General features: G+C 37.8%; 1 protein-coding gene across 7 annotated transcripts in view; it reads left to right on the top strand.

The window, feature by feature from the left end:
* The window catches only part of sipa1l1 (signal-induced proliferation-associated 1 like 1), an 83536-nt gene that overhangs the window by 40708 nt on the left and 22143 nt on the right, over window positions 1–20685 (top strand). For all 7 annotated transcript variants that reach the window (XM_048206602.1, XM_048206601.1, XM_048206600.1 and 4 more), the window contains 6 exons: window positions 11307–13016; window positions 13338–13468; window positions 14233–14421; window positions 15126–15300; window positions 16194–16297; window positions 17001–17158. In XM_048206602.1, coding sequence (XP_048062559.1) covers window positions 11525–13016; window positions 13338–13468; window positions 14233–14421; window positions 15126–15300; window positions 16194–16297; window positions 17001–17158 — 2249 coding nt within the window. In that variant the 5' untranslated portion in view covers window positions 11307–11524. The remainder of the gene's footprint in view (window positions 1–11306; window positions 13017–13337; window positions 13469–14232; window positions 14422–15125; window positions 15301–16193; window positions 16298–17000; window positions 17159–20685) is intronic.

The raw sequence follows: 20685 nt of genomic DNA, 5'->3' as shown, positions 1-20685 counted from the left end.
AGTTGGAGAAACAATCTGTTTCATTAAAGGTGTGGATTATACTTTTGTTATAAAACAGACTTTGCACTCAGCAACTGTGAAAACTTGCCATGCTTTTATAAGATGAATGAAACAATTTAGTGGAATTCCTGAGATCCTGATGTGTTTACATTGACAGGCATTCGCAGCAACAAAATGACTGGAAGACATTCATTTCCTCTTCAAAATGAAGTGCACACACAAACACACAAAGCTACTTTTTAAATACATTTTAAAATGCAATGTGATGAATTCCTGTGATGTTAAAGCTGTATTTTCAGCAGCCATTACTCCAGTTTTCAGTGTCACATGATTCTTCATAAATCATTCTAATATGGTGATTGGATGCTCAAGAAACATTTTTTTTTCTATTATTATCAATGTTAACAACAGTTTTTCAGGACTCTTTGATGAATAGAAAGTTCAAATTAACAGTATTCTGTAAAAATGTTTTCAGTTCATTATGAAACTGGCGGGACAGATTAGAAAGTGACAGGCTGCCAGAATCTTTGTAATTAATGGGAAACACTGCAGCTTATTTTCTCACTGTTGTGGAGACCATGAGAGCAGCTCCAGCTGAAAGTTCATGCAAATCGATACCACAAACATGGTGTCCTCTGCTCTGTTGACATCTCTTTTATTTTCAGGGTATGTGGCCTTATTTAGTTGAATGAATCCTTTTAAAACGGCCTTGCTGAGCTTTTTTTTTTTTTTTTTCATCTTTGTAGATGATGGAGCTAGCTTTTGAAAAAATTGTACGAAAAATTTGTCAGTGAATTTCCTGATGTGAGTGGATAGAGCAGCTTTTCTATTTAATATGTCATATGCATACTGTGCATTAGATTGAACACTTGTCAGTTGTGTGTGAGAGAGAACCTTTTTTTTTTTTCCCTTTCTCTTTTTTGATGGTTCTGTCCATCATGTGTTTTGACACGGGTTCTGTCAGTTTTCATTGTTCTTTTGATAGAACGATCCTATTAGGTTGTCCATTTCAATAGTCTCATATTTCTCAGTCAGCAAGACATATGTGATTGGACCCAAGAGCAAACCTCCATCACATTATGTATTTTAATAATGAATCACGTCAGTCATCAGAAATTTTGTTGTCTATAGTGGAGATTCAATGGGTGCAAACCTATTGAATAACCAACTAAAGGGCTTTTCACACTGTGCTTATCATTGTTCTAAACACCGCTTTTAACCCCGGGTAAAATAACGTTTCACACTTGTAATTAAGATGCAGGGTTAGCACCGCTTTTTACCCAGGTTTATGAAACCCTTCTCCGGAGCAGGGTTAGCAGCGCTTTTGCAAAAAGATACTGGATTAAAAAAAACAAACATAACACTTCAAATAAAACAGTGCATATTTGAAAAACATATAAATATGAAAATATTAAAATGAGAAGTTCTACAGAACAAATTCTACATAAAATACTTTAAAGGTTAAAATATTACAGCAAAATAACATGTTGTAAATAGAAACCTTTGACACTTCACAGAGCACTCTTACACAAACATTTACAGGACCATTTTTAAAGCAGCTGGCTATCAGCGGATACCAGTACTGCAGAACGGTAGATATTGTCACATTAAATTAAATAAATCTTTGGCGGGACAAATATTCATTTTGGCGGCTGCCAGAATATTTTCAATGCAGGAAAAACTCTGATATGGTGATATTATTTAAAGGTGCCCTAGAATTGAAAATTGAATTTACCTCGGCATAGTTAAATAATTAGAGTTCTGTACATGGAAATGACATACAGTGAGTCTCAAACACCATTGTTTCCTCCTCCTTATGTAAATTTAATTTGTGCAAAAGACCTCTGAAGAACAGGCGAATCTCAACATAACACCGACTGTGACGCAACAGTCGGGATTATTAATATGTATGCCCCCAACTTTTGCATATACCAGCCCATGTTCAAGGCATTAGACAAGCCAGTATTAACGTCTGGAGCTGCACAGCCGAGTCATCAGACGTTATACAGGTAAGCAAGCAAGGACAATAGTGAAAAATGGCAGATGGAGCGATAATAACTGACATGATCCATGATTACATGATCATTTTAGTGATATTTGTAAATTGTCTTTCTTAATGTTTCATTAGCATGTTGCTAATGTACTGTTAAATGTGGTTCAAGTTACCATTGTTTCTTACTGTATTCACAGAGATCAGAGCCATGTCGTTATTTTCATTATTAAACACTTGCAGTCTGTATAATTCATAAACACAACTTAATTCTTTATAAATCTCTCCAACAGTGTAGCATTAGCCCGTTAGCCACGGAGCACTATGAAACTCATTCAGAATCAAATGTAAACATCCAAATAAATACTATACTCACATGATCTGATTCATGCATGCAGTATGCATGACAAACACTTTGTAAAGATCCATTTTGATGGTTATATTAGCTGTGTGAACTTTGTTTATGCAATGTATTATAGAGTCGCGAGCTTGGGGGCGCTGAGCGCGAGCATTTAAAGGGGACGCGCTGAATCAGCGCATATTTAATTATGCCAAAAAATAGGCAGTTAAAAAATGTAATAATAAAAAATCTATGGGGTATTTTGAGCTGGAGCTTCACAGACACATTCAGGGGACACCTTAGACTTATATTACATCTTGAGAAAAAGGGTTCTAGGGCACCTTTAAATATGTAATGTACAATTTCAGGCCATTTTTCCAGTGATTTTTGTTTTGTCTTTGGTTTTATCAGTATCCAGAGCTTACATATAACTCAGGCTTTCTCACTATACCGCAGAGGTAAGCTCCATCAATGGATGTTACTGATTTTTACCCAAGAGACCTAGCAGAGTGTGAGCTTGTAATGTGTACAGCTAAAGAAGCAATCACCAATGAACGTGTGTTTGTACGTATGATCACAGCTGTTCACAAAGATTAGCAGCGAGCTCTGCTTTGCCTTCTTCCTGTCTCTCCTGGTTGATGATTCATGCTCTGATGGCTCAATCACACAGACGGAGAAGAGGAAATCTGCTGGCTTTTTTAATCTCAAATGCTTGCATCACAGGTGAAATGACACCACTTCACCGCCTCAAAGATTAGTCCAAACTCAACGTGATATGTTTGTAACTGGATGCTGCTCGCCTTTGAATTTCTGCAGTCGAATTTGAAGTTTTGTTATAAATATGTTGAGATATAAATTTTTCAAGGTTATCATACTGTACCAACACATTAGCTTTACCTTGTTTGTTTTAATTATTTGCTAGTTTTCTAGTTCAGTGCATGGGCATAAATACCAAATTATATCATACAGAGCAACTTTAAAATTTCAAGCTACTTTTTTTACACCACAGGGCTCAGCAATAAGGATTTTTCTGTTGACCCAGTGACCCAGTCAGGCTAGAAGTTATAAATGTAAACGTATAATGTGTGTGTGTTTATGTGAATATAGGCTATATATTTAATGCTTCTACACAAAACTGATTTTGTAACATTATCTATTTTGTGTTGTACTTTTAAGATGAAGTATTCTCTAGAAAAAATAAAATAATTCTTATTATTTTTTTCAGAATATTCAATAATCATTCAATAATTCAAATATAAAAGTCATAAAATAATCATTGGTCATTGGTTTCTATATGCATGTTTTTAGTTAAGCTCAGCTCTAAAATATTTAATTAGGTAGATATTGGTATATTACGGTAGTTTTAAGATCATTTTTACAAATTATTTATTGTTATTGTTGTTGTTTTTATTGTTTAAATTGATTATAAATTAAAAATCAACTATGTCTAGAAATTTCATGGAAATTTGTTGGTCAAAGAATCCTGGAATCCTGAAATTGTACAGCTATGTAATTCCATAACAGTTTAATTATTATTAAGAATCATGCTCTCGTTCATATCTTTCCTGTACTGAGAAACAAATGTATTGAGAAAGAAAGATGGATAGACTGATTCTGAGGAGGAAGGGTGTGAGGGGAAAAAGAAAAAAAAGGAAGGCAAGAAAAAAAATTTGGTGGGTGCGTGGGAGACCACATCAACCTCAGTCTGCCGAGAGGTTCCTCTTTAGTGGGTAAACACTGCCTTCCATAGTTGAAAAATGAGGGGTTTTATCATCAAGCACCAGACAGCACAAAACTGTGTTTTTCAGTTCAGATTTCTGCCATTAAATATTGTGTTAATGCAGGATTATGTTGTTGCTCATGACTTTCTTTGCCCACACAAAATCGAAGCTTGTAAATGTAGTCGCTCATAAAGGAAAGAAACCGAGGCGGAATACCTTCTGCCTGGCAAAGAAATCTGTTTTGCCACTTGCTTTTACAAATCTGGCTACGTGTTTCCAGCTGTACGCATCAAAAACAAAAGTACGATCCTCCTTAACTCATCATTTAAGGTGCACCACAGGTTGCCATTGAGAGGGAAGCATTTGGGAAAATTGAGGAATAGGAAAAAAAATTGATGAGTGACTGTCAAGGAAGAGGCTTTTGTCTGTCTTGGAATAGTGTTAAAAATACTCTTATGTTGTTTTTGGATGTGGCCGTGTACTCAGGAATTGTTGACATGGCAATATATGATTATTTGTATTGGTTACTTGCCGTTCATCAGTTATAGGGACGGTTATTGGACAATATTAGACTTTTTTTTTCTTTCTTTTTTTTTTAATTGTGTTTAACATTTTCTCTGTTTTTATCTTTACACTAATAATTTAACAGTATTAAATGTAATCTTAAGCCAATCTCAACATGAATATTCATTTTCATAAAGTACATTTATTATGTTGCGATGTCTAAATTAGGGCTGGTTGATATGGCAAAAATGTCATATCAGGTTGTTTTTTTTTTTTTTTCTCTCCATCTCATCACGATTCTTTCATATTGGTTTTTAAGGCTATTTTGCAAGTTAATGTGCAGTACGGCCAAACTAATTTCCCTATTTAGAAAATAAAGCCCTACAAGCTAATAAATTATAAAAGAGAAAAAGAATGTGATGACCAAAATCTTATTTTACTATTGTTTTGCATTAATAAGTGCAGTTACTAATAATATTACATGTTTATTCATTGAAAATTTATTTATCCACGTCAGCACTATTTGATCTGAAATCTTTGGTCTACAGCTGAGAATTCTGCGCTGAATTTGAATGCTTCCCACTAGATCTCGCAGCGATGTTATTAATTTTGTGGTGAATTTAAATGCTTTTTTCACTGGAACTCCTAGCGGTGTGTAGTAAGCAGTGTCACATGATCAAGATCGGCTTGCTCTGCGCTGTCTATTATTACTGATAAATGGTCCGCGCTGCGCAGCTCAAACGATTAGCGCTGTTTTGTTTCACTTTCGTTTCGTTTGCCATTTGATATTTCTCATATGAAACACAAATGGCAGCTCTTATCAGTTGTGCAATGTGGTGGTCACACCAAAACTTAGTCGCATTTGCAGAGAAAAGGTTGCAAATGCGACCATTTAGTCGCAATCTGGAGTCCTGCTGTAGTTTTCTGATTTATGTCAGATTTTGTAAAGAAAAATTGGGCCACACTACCGTGTTATAAAAGTTATAGCAGATAGTCTCTAGTCTATACCACATTTCATATACTGTCATGCTGCCCAGCCTTACTTTGACATGAAATGCACTTGCAATCGCAAAGGAAAGAGATGGTTTCTCTTTTGTCTGTTACCACAACAGCCACATCATTCACATTCTGTCTAGCTTCAAATAACAGGACACAGCAGTAAGTAGGAACCTCAGGTTGCCATTGATACTGAGGAAGTTATTTATCAAAGTAGAGATGAAGACATGTTGTCTGCCTCCCAACAGCCCTCCTCGCACTCTCTCTTCTCTGGAATGAGGTGAGTCACATGCTGAAGCTTTAATCATCCTTCTGTAAGGCCACAGCTGCGTGCAGAGGGGTGGTCTGAGCCAAGCGCTCTGATGTCTCAGTCTCGACCGGTCCTCACACCTCACACAACAGGTGTTGTCGTACTTCGACCTGAAGGTGTTACTCAAAAATGGGCCTTTTCATCACCAAGGCAATGTGCGTGTATCAGGGTGAGGAAAAAGTTTACAGTTCCTCTATTCCAGTGGAATAGAGAATATGACAAAGTCAGTTTTAGGGCCTTACAAAAGCCGTATTATCCCCCCCCCCCCCATTTTTATATTTTTATATATATATATATATATATATATATATATATATATATATATATATATATATATATATATATATATATATATATATATATATATATATATATATATATATATATATATATATATATATATATATATATAATATATTAAATGAGCAATAATTGTGTATTATGAAATGTTTCATTTTTCAAAAATTCTGTTGTCAGTTTTAATCTTTCTGGATTCTGTATTTTATGATTTAACACATTTATTATCAAAAACAATTGTAATCAAATGAATGTATAAAACTTTAACAATTTAATTAATCAAAAGAAATTTTAATGAAAAATTGTGGTATTCGTTAAATACAGTTTTAATAAACACTATTGAATCATTGTTATATTGATTATTTTGGTCTGTTGTAGTCAAGAGCTTTCAGTTTCTGTGTGTCTTTAATGATAGTTTTTATGAAATAAAGTGGTGAAATGCTCAAGAGATGAACTGTAGAGCAGCTCTGGAGGTGAAGCTCATGTGGATTGTCCTTGTATAGTGAGAGAGCACACGCTAAAACAGCATCACACGTTCTTGAGTATGTGTAGTAGACAAAATTGCTCCACTCATTCAGAGACGAGCAGAACAAGCAGACTCCTTGTTTAAGTGGCAGTCTTTTTCCAATTTGATATTCACAGACACTAGTCCATAATATTGTGATTTATTTAAGTGTACAGCACTACTTTTAATTTTTGCCATTTCTCGTTATACAGAAAATTCCATTTTTATGACTAGACATCGCTGTTCATTTGCGTTTTCTGCATCGAAGAAATCATAGGGCCCTACAGTTGTACTGGTTTTGCACTGGGCCTGCAATGAATAAGGAATGTGCTCTTTTCAGAGGTCCAAAAAAGTCTTCTCAGAAATACCCACTTCTCTGCAGTTTTGTTGAGCTTGTGTGGAGGATGTTGTTTTCCTAAAAGCGGTTGTCCTTTTGTCTGAAAGGCTGCAATTATATGAATTGTTCTTGTGTGTTCAACACTATTGTTTTTCTTCCTTGGTTTTACAGAAAGATTTCAGTAAGTTCAGCCCAGTACCACATTTCCTCCAAGCCTGCAGACATTCTTTATTCCTTCCTTGTGGTTGGAAAGCTTGCCATTTTTTATGACTTACAGCCATCACGTTTTTAGGACTTAATCCTTTGCTTTATCAATAAATCCTGTTTGTTTTTTTTGCAAAAATTTTTAGAGTCGTTGTATAATGAGGAATCTTTTGAGAAAACACTTTATGTACTGTGAAAACTTTTTAAAGCTATAAACCTCCTTCCCAGCTGAAAAAGAGCATTTATTGAAACCAACCTGCAAAATGTCTCGTCTTCAACTTTGTGACGTCACATAGATTAATGCATCAACACATTACCATTGACATTTACACGTTAAAGGGTTGGTTAACCCAAAAATTCTGCCATAAATTACTCGCCCTCATGTCGTTCCACATCCATCTTCGGAACACTTTTGATGAAATCCAAGAGGTATATGACTCTTTAATAGACAGCATATAATCAACACTTTCAAGGTCCAGAAAGGTACGAAAGACATCGTTAAAACGGTTGACGTGACTGCAGTGGTTCAACCTTAATTTTACGCCAAGAATACTTTTTGTGCGCAAAAACAAGCGAAAATAACCACTTTATTCAACAATATCCTCTCTTCCCTGTCATTATCCTTACGCAGGTGATGCAATAAGCACAGTGAAGGCTTCCGTGTTTATGTCTGAATGCCGGCTCAGTATTGGCCAAAGCTGGTCAGGTGAGCAGCACGACGCATGCGTGTGATGCTGACTCAGGAGCCGGCCAATAATGAGTTGGCATTCTGACATAGAACCTGGAGGAGCTGGATGTAAACAACGTTTGAGAATGACATAGAAGAGAATAAAAGTTTTTGTTGAATAAAATTTGTTTTGTTTTTGTGAACAAAGTATTCTTGCCACTTCATAAAATGTAAGGTTGAACCACTGCAGTCATGTCAATTTTTTTTTTTTTTTTTTTTTAACAATGTCTTAAGTACCTTTCTGGACCTTGAAAGTGGTGATTTATATTGCTTTCATCAAAAATAATTTGTTCTGAAGATGAACTTCGTCTTACGGGTGTGGAACGACATGAAGGTGAGTAATTAATGACAGTATTTTCATTTTTGAGTGAACTATCCCTTTAACGATTCCAATTGGTTTATCAGAAACTAGACCCATCCAGTAACAGTGAGGTAACGAGGAGAAAGCACTGTGGTCTCTCTTAATTTCAGTCTGGCTAACCATTTATGCACCACATTCCAGCATGGATTGTTATGAATCTGTCATGGTGATGCAGGCTTTCCAAAGAGGATGTTATTGAAGTATAGGGAGTTAAAACTATATTTGAGCTGACAGTAAACTCACAGCTTAGTAGAGCCTTTCTTAAAGGCACAGCAGCAAAAAACAGATTAATCCTAGGGGTCACAGAGAGGGTGAATTTTGTTTTCATACTGTTCTTTTTTTAATGTGTCTTTTTCTTTATTTAAGCTCTCTTTTTGTATAAAGGTTTGTAGCTCTGTGTCTATTTTAAAGCGGAACCTATTCCGCTATTTTATTCATTATTCATTCAGCCCACTTTTACACATGGTTGTTGTTCTCAATTGAACATTTGTTTTCACCCTGACAGGATGTTTTCTTCTGGTTCCCAGCTTAAGCTAACGCACCTGATTCAATTTGTCAAGTGCAAACCAATTAGTGTAGTAGTTATAGCTGGGGTGTTAGTTTAGGTTTGGGTTGAGAGGATATAAGTAGAGAATGACTTGGTGAACTGTAAATGTGACATAGAACATTTAATAATTACATATATTTATGTTAATAATATACTATACCGCTTAAAAGTTTGGAATCAGTAAAATATTTTTTATTCAAAAACATTTAAAAATCTTACCAATACCAAACTTTTAAATGGTATTGAAATGGAATGAAGTTATTATTAAGTATATTATATTATATTTTATTAAGCTGTGTGTAAAAGCTATGTTATTTCCTGTTACTATCTCTTTCTTTAAAGAAAGACATATGCTATAAAAGGTCACATTTTGTCTGAGATTTGTTCTCCGAGTTAAAGTTCTCATTGCCATGTTAGTCATATCTGCCCTGCACACGGTCTCTCTCGTGAAGCTCGTCACAGGTATCTGTCTCATTAACTGGCTACATGCGATCTGTCAGCCCGCGCTGCCCCCATCTGTCATACTCTGGGCTATAATTTGGCAGCTGTGTATGACTAAGCCTCAGAGTTCCTCTCAGCGTTGCAGAAGCACCTGTGCTGCAACCTCCGAAATTTATTACAGCAGCATTTCTGAGTGAGAGCAAACGGGAGAGGAAAAGCACTCTCTTAAAGAATGGAAATACCCATGACCTCATCTGCAGTCTGTGCAAGCGTGTGTTGGGGTTAGTGTACCGCCACACCCGGCTCTTCACACACCCCTTCCAGCCATCGGGAGGTCAGGACTCACCGGCAGGAAGATTATCTCATATTTTCATTAGCGCATATACATAGTCTAGCACTACAAATGTGATTCATAAACTCAAAATGTCAAGTGATTCAGTAGGATTTGTCTATTGTTCCAGTCTGCAACCTTATTTGGGAACAGATTTTTATGTATTTTTTTTTTCATATCGCTGTAATAATAATTCTTACTGCTGCCCTTATGGTACATGCTGTCATTACACACAGAACGTTTGGTCATTTGTTTTGCCCTTTTTGTAATGAGCATAATATTTTGCTTTCACATTCCAAGTGTTTTTTTCATCTGGTATTTTTTCACTGTACGTTTATACTATGAATCTTTTACGCAATGTCTGCGTTGTAATGAAGCATTGCTCTGCTTCCAGGGTTGTTCTCCTGTGGTGTGTGCGGCAGATTATGTAGGTATGTGTAGTCATTGGGCTTCAGCTCTCTCATTAAGGTTAACCCAGCAGCACCGCTGCTCTGCACCACAACACAGCAGATGGTTGCCAGGAAACCAAGGAAACTGACATTTCAGAGCTTCTCCTGTCATATGGGAACAATGTTCATCTGTAGTGCATTATAATTTAGGCGATGAGGCTTTATACGCAGTGCCACCTGCTGTATTCATATTTCACCAGTGTAACTATCAGTCGAGGTCTTATTTTGGGTTTAGTAAATGGTAATCTTAAAGCTTAAATGTTAAAACTCACTTTGTAAATGTGTCGTGTTTTCCCAGATAGAACCACTCAAAAATGATGTAAGCTTTCAGTCGATTGTACTATTAGGTAACGGATAGTGTGAATTTTCATTTCATGGCACCTTGAGGAAAAAAACAAAAATTGTCTTCGTCTAACAATAGGCAAAATGATCATCTACAGTTAAATTTCCATTATCAACCAATCAATACTACAGCGATTACCTGCAGCAATTTTATCTAGTGTTACCAGGATTGTACTTTCAGGCAAGTGGGAGATTAATATGTTCCACTTGAAGTTGTTGACTTGCTTCTGATCATCTCTGCTTACTGCTTCGTTGCATCATACTCAAAATCATCCTGCTGATATCTTGTCACTCAATTTGGTTTGTGTTTGTAGCCGTGCAGTGATTTGCCTCTCTCTGATGGTGGTGGCGGCATTGATTTGTTCATGTGGTGTAATCTGCCCTTTGGCACTGCCAAGTTTATGAACAGTGTTGCAGTTAAAGGCCTATCACACTGAACTCTGGCTGAAACTGCTGAAATCTGCTCATTACTTGGTGCCTTGTTTTATTCATCAAAAATAAAATAAAATAAACACATAGCCAGAAAGATATATCTGAATTTGTTCAGAATGAACGTGCATATATTTTTCCTTATAAAAATTTCAGAACAATTTGCAAATGCATGTAAAATAACGTCCTTGTTGTCTGACAGAAAGCATAGCTCTAAAGTGTAGCTCTCACCAGTTTTAAAAACACTCAAGAGTAAGACACTTGATATTTTTGCCATTATTGCCATTATTTTTGCCATAAGTATTGCCATTCTGTTTCATTATTGTGATGGCTGGGTGTGCTGTTTGTGGTGGTTGGCATCTTAAAGGGCCCTTCTGGTTACCTCTGTCATTTTTTTTTTTTTAAACTTTATTTTAATTATCAAGATATCTGTTATGTTGGATACTTATACTGTCCCCTTTTTTCTCTGTTTCAGTTCTGCAAAAAGGGATGAGAGGAGGAAGGTTGGATCACCTAATGGTCGCCACACATGCCTGATTCGGGTTCACTTTAAAGTTCACTTTCATCCCGCTATTTTCTGTCCTCCATTCTCTGGCCTCTCCAGCTGAGTGGCTGCCCATGTTCCCTAAGCTTCGTTATTTCAGCTACACTGCGGGCATGCTCCAGTGCTGAGCTCCGCCACTTAGCCGTACCATGACCAGTCTAAAGCGTTCACAGACCGAACGGTCTGTGGGCGGCTCCGTTCCCGCCACAGATGAGTTTTATACTCGGCGTCTACGCTTGCCCAATGGTGGTGCTCCGCCTCCTCGCAGCGAGAGCACACACTTGACTGGCACGCCTGGAGTTCCCAAAATGGGCGTTCGAGCACGGGTCGCCGACTGGCCCCCCAGGAAAGATGGCGGCAGTGGAGGAAGTGGAGGAGGGGGAGGAAATGGAGGTGGGGTGTGGCACATCACAGTGGAGACGGATTCCCCCTCCACCACCACAGGAAGTGCCCAGAGTAACTTGTCAAGCAAGCTCGGCCACCTGATCAGCCCTCAGGACTCATCCATGCTGCGCAACATTCACAACACGCTGAAGAACAAGATGCATAGTAAAGGCAAAGACAATCGCTTCCTCTCACCCGATGGCTATCTCGGGTCACCCCGCAAGGGCATGCGTCGTATTCGGCAACGCAGCAACAGCGACATCACCATTAGTGAACTGGATGGTGATGGCAGTGAGGGCTGGTCTTTCTCAGGATGGACGCCCATGCATCGAGAGTATGGCAGTACCTCATCTATTGACAAGCACGGCGTGTCTGGCGAAAGCTTCTTCGATATGCTCAAAGGCTACCAGACGGACGCTCCAGACCAACGCAGCCCTGCCCCTGAAAAGTTAAGCGAGTTACTTACAGTAGCCCATAAACAAACTGCCCTTGACTTGCCTGACGGACCTCTTGGTCCTCTTCGTGGCAGTCCCGCCAGTCGTCTGAAAGAAAGAGAAAAACACATGAAGCGGCGTTCAAAGTCGGAGACGGGTGGGGAGTCCATATTCCGCAAGTTGCGTAGCGTCAAAGCCGAAGGAGATTCATCACGTGCAGGTTCTGACGCAGAGGACGGAAAGTCTGATGATATGGGTCCCCCTCCCAAACCATGGGTCTGCCAGAAAGGTTTCGCGCACTTTGATATTCAGAGTATTCTGTTTGACCTGAATGAGGCTGTGCAGAGTCGGCAAAGTGCTGTTAAGCGGAAGAACACCACCACCGGTGCCTCTGCTGCAGCTGCGGCCTCTGCCTCCAACACTTCATCCCTTTCATCTACCCAAAGCGGAGCTTACAGCTCCCCTTGCGGCAGCCAGGAAGAGCTCAACATCAAGGATGGGCCTTCTCTTGACTCGGGTGATGACAAGAGCAACGATTTGGTTCTCAGCTGCCCGTGTTTCCGGAACGAAATTGGAGGTGAAGGAGAGAGGAACATCAGCCCTTCAAAGCAGGGTAGTATCGGCAGTGGCGCCTCCAGCTCTTCAAGAGATGAAGAAGGATCCCCTGAAAGAGCTCCCAACACACATTTCAGCAATGCAGGGGTGGCTGTTCTTGAATCCCCCAAGGATGGCAAAAGTCTCCACCACGATCGTGGAAAGAGCAACATAGTTGAACATGTGGACTTGGGTGCCTATTATTACCGAAAATACTTTTACTTGAGAGGTGAGTGTTTACTTTTTGTAGTAATACTACCCTTGATGAACTGGTAAGATTTCTCAATGGAGATACTCACACGAATTGGGGTTGAACTTGTGTATGGAGGACAAGGAGTGCCTCTCTACTTAATATAAAGAAATTAATATTAATATAATATAAATGTTATTGATATCCCACTGTTACATTTTCATGTCAGTTGGCAAATGAATAAAGAAAAATGATTTGTAAATGCTATATAAAAGCCGCAAAGTGTTATGCACTTGTTTATATTGTGGCTGTTTTATAAATGAATTAATAATTAATTGAAGCAATTATTAAAATCCTCAGAGCACTGGAACTACTTAGGTGTTGATGAGACACTGGGACCTGTAGCTGTCAGCATTCGTCGGGAAAAACTGGAGGATCACAAAGAACACGGCCAGCAGTACAACTACAGAATCATCTTCAGAACCAGCGAGGTGAGCGCTCATTCACACCACCAAATACAATTGGTATATATAGTTGTAGTATCTGAATCAAACATGCATCCTTGTGCCTGCACAGAAAGAGTTAATTCTAAGCAGTTAGCGGTGAGTGAGATCCAGGTCTGACGCCCACTGCTATCTTATATAACACGCTTAGAGGCGAGTTCTCTCTGCTAGTGCTCGGCATAGATCACTCTGTGCCCTGACTGGCTTGTCACCATACTGCTTCTCAATCACACACTGCTTTTGACAGCAGCTTAGATGAAGGTTAGACAATCTCTCTAATTATAAAAAAAAAAAAAAAAAAAAAGGCTCTTACATGTGACCTCTGCCTTTGCCATCATTTATAGAAAACGCTTATGATTCACATTCATTCTGATGGGCCTTAATAGCTTTGTGACTAAGGTGACGCATAGCCCAACATGGCAATCATTCCACTGCTATTTTGAGACTGGCAGGTGGGCAGACGTGGGTTAGCTTAGTATAAAACTTTTGTACCACTCATTATGGCACCTTTTCAGGTGTTTGAGATCTCTGAATCATAATGAGCAGTTACTAAAAGACAATAGTATGTTAGGTTCTGCAATACCAAGTACTAATTTTCTCAGAACATCTCTTATACCAATATTTAACACCCACCCATTGAGTCTCACCTGTAATTTACAAATGTATACAGATGCTGTATATATTTCTAGACATATCTGAATCAATAATACAAAGACATTTCTGTGTCATATTTTTAACCTTTCTTCCTGTAGTTAACAACCTTACGGGGCTCCATTTTGGAGGATGCTGTGCCCTCCACCTCCAAGCATGGCTTGGCTCGAGGGCTGCCTTTAAAGGAGGTGCTGGATTACCTCGTACCTGAGCTCAATGCTCACTGCCTCCGACTTGCTCTAAACACACCGAAGGTCACAGAGCAGCTGATGAAACTGGATGAGCAGGGGGTATTATGATCTTACATTCTGTTACAATTATTCAACGGTCAATCATTTGTTTATTTTTATTATGATTTTGGTAATAGCTACAAAGTGAAGAATCTTATCCTTGCAGTTATCCTAAAAAGTGCACTCCACTGCACCAAAAAAAAAAAAAGATAATTAAAAAAAAATATCAAGAAATCTTTTAAAAAAAATTAATTGAAGTAATAATATGGTAAGCTGATTAATCTCATAGATTTTTCACTATATTGATTTCTTGCTACCATATTTGTTGTTTTTCATAATAAAATACAAAATATAATCTTTATGCATATTTAATATGTATGTACACATTTGTATTCATAAATAATATATTTTTATTTATGATTTCTTTGCATCCTTTTCTGTTGTAAAACAATTCAAAATGAAAAGGTTCCTTTGTGAATAAACTATATTAAATTGAAATAAAATCAAAAGTTTGTTTATGCAATAAAAACAAAATCAAATGTGGTGTTTACCAGTTTTGTCTAAAATTTCAATTTGGACTGTTAGGCTTTACAGAGTTAAATGCTTTGTTGAGCTATTGTGTTATGTGCTTTTTTACTTTTTTTTTTTTTTTTTTTTTAATTAATTGTACTTAATTAGCACATTAAATTGGCAGCCCAAAAAATTACTCCCGTTACTTTTGTTTTTCATGGGTTGACAGTCTTTCTTTGCTATCTCTTGTGCAGCTCAGCTTCCAGTTGAAAGTGGGAATCATGTACTGTCAGGCCGGCCAGAGCAGTGAGGAGGAGATGTACAATAATGAGGCAGCAGGTCCCGCCCTAGAAGAGTTCCTGCAGTTGCTGGGGGAAAGGGTGCGCCTTAAGGGTTTTTCCAAGTACCGTGCCCAACTGGACACTAAAAGTGAGTCTTATCATCTTGAAGGTTTGTTTAATCGCCACTGAAGCCTGAAAGCAGTATTGTGTGATTAAAACTATAAGTAGCTAAAGGGCCAAAACGCCTAGTGAATCTCTGGTCTCCTGTCATGTCAGTCTAGTAGTTTATAGGGCTAGTTAATTAATTCGAACAGGATCACACTCAAATGAGCCTGCAGCTCGTTCTAAATACAGTATGTCCCTCCGCTGTCAGCGGTTTATTGACAAACGGAGGTCGTGTTTAAATGGGAATGGATCTAAACTCTAACAATCACCTCCTGTTCTATGCTGTAGTTTGTCTTGATTTGAACCCCAGAGCCCATGTTTGAGACCCAGTCATGCGTGCCGTGCCTGGCACGCATGCTCCACCTCTCCCCTGTGACCATGAGGAATATTGTCTCTGATCACATGCATGCTTTTAATTCCATTTATCAGACTTGACATTTTACCCCTTATATTCCCTCCCTCCTCCCTGTAATGTGGTTGAGAAGGGGCAGTGGAGGTGTCAGAAAGCTTTGATCTCAGCTTGACGGATTAGAACGTGGTTTCACAATCAGGTGGAGTACAGAGATCAGGAAGGTGGGACTGAGGATAAGACGAGTTTGTACCCTTGTGTCTCTGTGGCTATGCTGCAGAGTGACAACTGCAGTATCCTGTTTGTGAACAATAGAAAAAAAGGGGTCCTATTAAAGAGTGTCAGCCATATGTTGCCCTAGCAAGTCAAGGAGCATTAAATAAATGAGGGTGTATGATCAAAGGCTGTAGATTGAATGTTCCCTTCAGACAAAACGGAAATCCTTCTTTATTTAACAAAAGAAAGACAGGTGGTCATATAAAAGCTGTATATGAAAGGCTAATGTGAGTTTTTTTTTTTTCTTCCAGCGGACTCTACTGGAACACATTCTTTGTACACAAATTTTAAAGACTATGAGATCATGTTCCACGTGTCTACAATGCTGCCCTACACGCCCAATAACAAACAGCAGGTAAGCTGTACAAAAAAAAGCATTGTTAATATAATTGAAACACCACAGTTTAAAAGTTTGGGGTCTGTGTGTGTGTATGTGTATATGTATGTATGTATATGTATGTGTATTTATAAAATATATATATATATATATATATATATATATATATATATATATATATATATATATATATATATATATATATATATATATATATATATATATATATATATATATATATATATATATATATATATATAATATATAATATATATATTGCATTAAAGTGATCAAAAGTGATAATTATAATGTTGTAAAAATATTATATTAACAAAAAATGCTGTTCTTTGGAAATTTGTTCATCAAATAATATTGAAAAAAGAAATGTTTCACGGTTTCTAAAAAATATTTAGCAGCACATTGATAATGCTAAATTTTTCTTGAGCACAAAATCAGCATATTAGAAGGATCATGTGACACTGAAGACTGGAGTAATGGCTGCTGAAAATTCAGCTTTGCCATCACGGGAATAAATTACATTTTAAAATATATTCAAATAGATATCAGTTCATTTTTAGTTGTAATTATTTTTCACAATCTTATTGTTTTTACTGTGTTTTTGATAAATGTAGCCTTTTGTGAGCAATAAGAGACAAAAAATCTTACCTTCCCCAAACTTGAACGATGGTGTACACTGACCTATGTTGTTTGCACTTCATAGCTGCTAAGGAAAAGACACATCGGAAATGACATTGTCACAATCGTGTTTCAAGAGCCCGGAGCAAAGCCCTTTAGTCCCAAGAACATCCGCTCACACTTTCAGCATGTCTTTGTGGTTGTACGCGCACTCAACCCGTGCTCTGAAAATACCTGCTACAGGTGAGTCAATTGGACCTTTTTTTTTTAACTGCAAAAAAAAAAAGAAAATCATACAGATTAAATTCCAGCAGCTGTAGGCGAACGTGCCAAAATGTGGCATCACTTTTTTGTAGTTTGTAACCATGAATTTTTGGACAAATGCATTTTGCATCACCACACTGTGATTTTCAGTATGTGGCAGCAACAGTGCTCAACACTGTATGATGCAGTGTAATCATTGTAGACCAGTGTAGTAACGAATCGGTCAAAAAAAACTGTACAAATCATTCTACAGAATCATTAACTGAATCTACCAGTTAGTTACTGAATTTACTGAATTAACATCTGACTCTCTCTCTGAACTGTAACTTGGGTTGACTCAATTGGATTGAACAGTAGATGCTGTTGTTATTGTCTTGGGACATTGTTGTTCTCAAGAGGATTTGATTGGACAAAAAAATCAGTGTAGTGCGGGATATGTAATCAATATTTCGGCCCTTTTTTCTGCAATAGAAAGACTGTACAATTTAAATGCGTACATCTACTGAATTTTGTTAACTTTTAGTTGTCAAAGATAATAGAGATGGGCGTTCATGGCTGGTTGTTCACTTGAAGCCTAGTTGAAGTTGAAAGTTTTTTTTTTTTTTTTTTTTTTTTTTTTTTATAAAAACAAGAATTTTTTATTTATTTAAATAAAACCATCGGCCAATGAATTTAAAATCAGCTTTTCCCTGTCTTGTTGTATTGCCAGAATCTGCTCAAGTCAACATCTAATTATAACGGTGTTGTTTTTGGTTTTATTTTTGGAGAAATGGATTTTCTTTCTGCTCGCGGTGGGTTATGTTCTCGCTTGATGTCCTCTGGCCAGCTTATTATTCTTGTCGTACAGCACATTACCCAGGAGAGCGCTGCTCTTAACCACTTCAAATGAGCTAGGCCCGCTTAATTTCCTTCACGCCTACTGGGGGCTGTTTATCAGTAGGATTTGTTGATCATTGCATCGCTTGCAGTCCAACTTCGAAAGTGCTACTGTGAGTCAAACAAAAGACAAAATGTGTGCTTATCTGAACCGAACGGGCAACAAATATGATGCTGATCATTGATATCTTCATTGTGACTTACTCCCTTAATCTTTCACTCGCATTCTCCCTCTCTCGCTTGCTCGGTTTCTGTTTTGCCTCATGAAACTAATAGAGGTTATAATTGCTGATGGGTCTCATTGTGTGTCGTCTTAATTATACCCAGTAGGGAGCCTCATCGCTGTTCAGCTCTGAAAGTACAGAAGTTACAAAGGCTCGTCCTGACTGAGCCTCTCTGGAACAATAAGCTAAACGGAGCACATAACAAATGAGAGGGCTGCATGCACACCCTTGCCAACTGTCCTCTCCTGAGTGGGGCTTGATGAGGGCCTGCCGCTTAAACCCGACAACCCTGCTCCTCCTTCCCTGACGGACTCTTTCCCTCCCCTTCTCCTGTAGCCCCTTCAACCGCAAACTGAATTCTTCTTGTGAGCATTAACTTTTCCTCAGCTGTGGCCACTCTTGCTATGTTAACCTGCTTGGACTGTTTAGACAGGAATTGGCATGGAAGTCAGGAAGTGGACCAGGTGGGTTCAGCGGGTCTCGGGTTTTCATTTGTGATCGTGTAGCGAGGCTGTTTATTTGTGTAAAGGTAAAACACAGGTATGAAGGGTGATTAAAGGTGTTTACGAAGAGAGTTAATGATTTATATGCCCTCCTGCTGTTTTATTGGCTGCTGTCGGATGTACTGAAGTGGTTAACACTGTTCACTTTGATATTGGCAGACAACCTCTCAGCCACCAGTGAAATGTTAAGGTAGATGGTAATATTGTACAAAGCAGAAAGCTGTTACACTGCTTTTTTTTTTTTTTTTTTTTTTTTTGCAGACAGTCTGTACAGAAGTGTTTCCTGCATCCCTATTGCATTGACGTAGGGTCTACAGTGACACAGCAAAATTCATTGTTGTGACTTTGCAGTCTAAATCATGTATAATGGAATCTGCAGACTTTTGCATTTTTCCCTTAAAATATTGTATATTGTAAATAATGTATTATAGTTTCCACACAAATTATTCTTGAGCACCAAATCAGAATATTAGACTGATTTCTGAAGGATCATGTGACACTGAAGACTGGAGTAATGTTAAACCTTTAAATGGTAGTGTAGCTACAGAAGGTATTTTAAGTACTTAAAGAAATTATCAAATATGTCACAATGATATATATATTTTTTTTTTTAAGTGTCCTGTTCAAAGAAACCTTGAATGTCATACTGGAAATTAGTGTGTCAGCAAGAGTTCATCCTTTTAATGAGTTTACAGTGTGTGAGAACTCTGCTCTGTGTATGTGATACTTGTACACCTGTGTGTTTCTGAGTGGGTCAGGGTGTTATTTTCTTGTGTGGAGGTTCTATGGTCCCTTGCTGTGGGCAGTGGATGCTCCACCAACCCACACACTGTGTATTTATACTTTAGATATGTAATCCAGTTTGCCTCTCCACCTAAGCCAAGGGGGTCGGCTGCAACAATGAAGTCAGCCCGCTTGCTGTTAGTCACTGAATAACTGCTCGATGCCCAGAAGTGGATTATGTTTGGGTGGAATGTGCACTGTGTTATTCTGGCTTTTGAAAAAATGATGGACTGTTATTGTCCAAACTCTCATACAGAGTTTGGTTTTTGTATGCCATTGGTGAAGCACAATTGTGGGTGTTTGGACTGCTTAGTGCTTAAACAGAAAACAATGTAATGAAGAGAGATTTAAAATAATGGAGCATTGGCAAATGTACAATTAAGTTTTACTACTGTGGTAAATTTTTTTGGATATGGTTATAACATAGTTTTTGGAGCTGCACCATGGTAATACCATCCTGTTCCTTTTAAGTTTGTTGAAGTATCATGTTTAAAAACAGATGTGAAAATGTGTTTCAAACGATACCAAGTTTGACGGTGGGCTTTTTCAATTGTGGGAAACACACATCCCATTAACACTTGCAGCAGTTTAGCGCTTCCATTCACTTACAGCTCTTAACATCTCCACTTATCGCTTGGCAATAATGTATGTAAAATCACAAAACACTGAGTTGTCTATTAAAGGAGAGAGATTTAAAATAAGCAGTTAGAGAAATGTACCATGTTTTTGTGTTATGTTCCATAGCAATACCATCCTATTCTTTTGAAGTACCTGGGAGTATCAAGTAAATACCAATATATATGAATATGATGACCGTTAATTACCATGATGTGCATAAAATATCTGTGTAATAGATTTTTTTTATTGGGAACAAGGGTGATAACTCATGGCTCACTTCTTGTGGGCATCAAACCAGCAACCATCTGATTTCCAGCCTTAGTCTTAATCAAGTCTGTGTTGTTTGTCCCTGCAGGCAAAGAAAGGAAAACAACATGACTAAATTAGATATCAACAAGTTATTCATCTCAGTCCATACTTCAGCAAGCTGCTGGTACTGCAGGAGAGAAGTTTATGTTGTGATGAATTTGCAAGCTCATTTTTCTACCACACACATACAGGT

Source organism: Megalobrama amblycephala, linkage group LG11 (assembly GCF_018812025.1).
Source record: "Megalobrama amblycephala isolate DHTTF-2021 linkage group LG11, ASM1881202v1, whole genome shotgun sequence".
NCBI classification, from domain to species: Eukaryota; Metazoa; Chordata; class Actinopteri; order Cypriniformes; family Xenocyprididae; genus Megalobrama; species Megalobrama amblycephala.
This window is presented reverse-complemented; position numbering and strand designations above follow the sequence as displayed.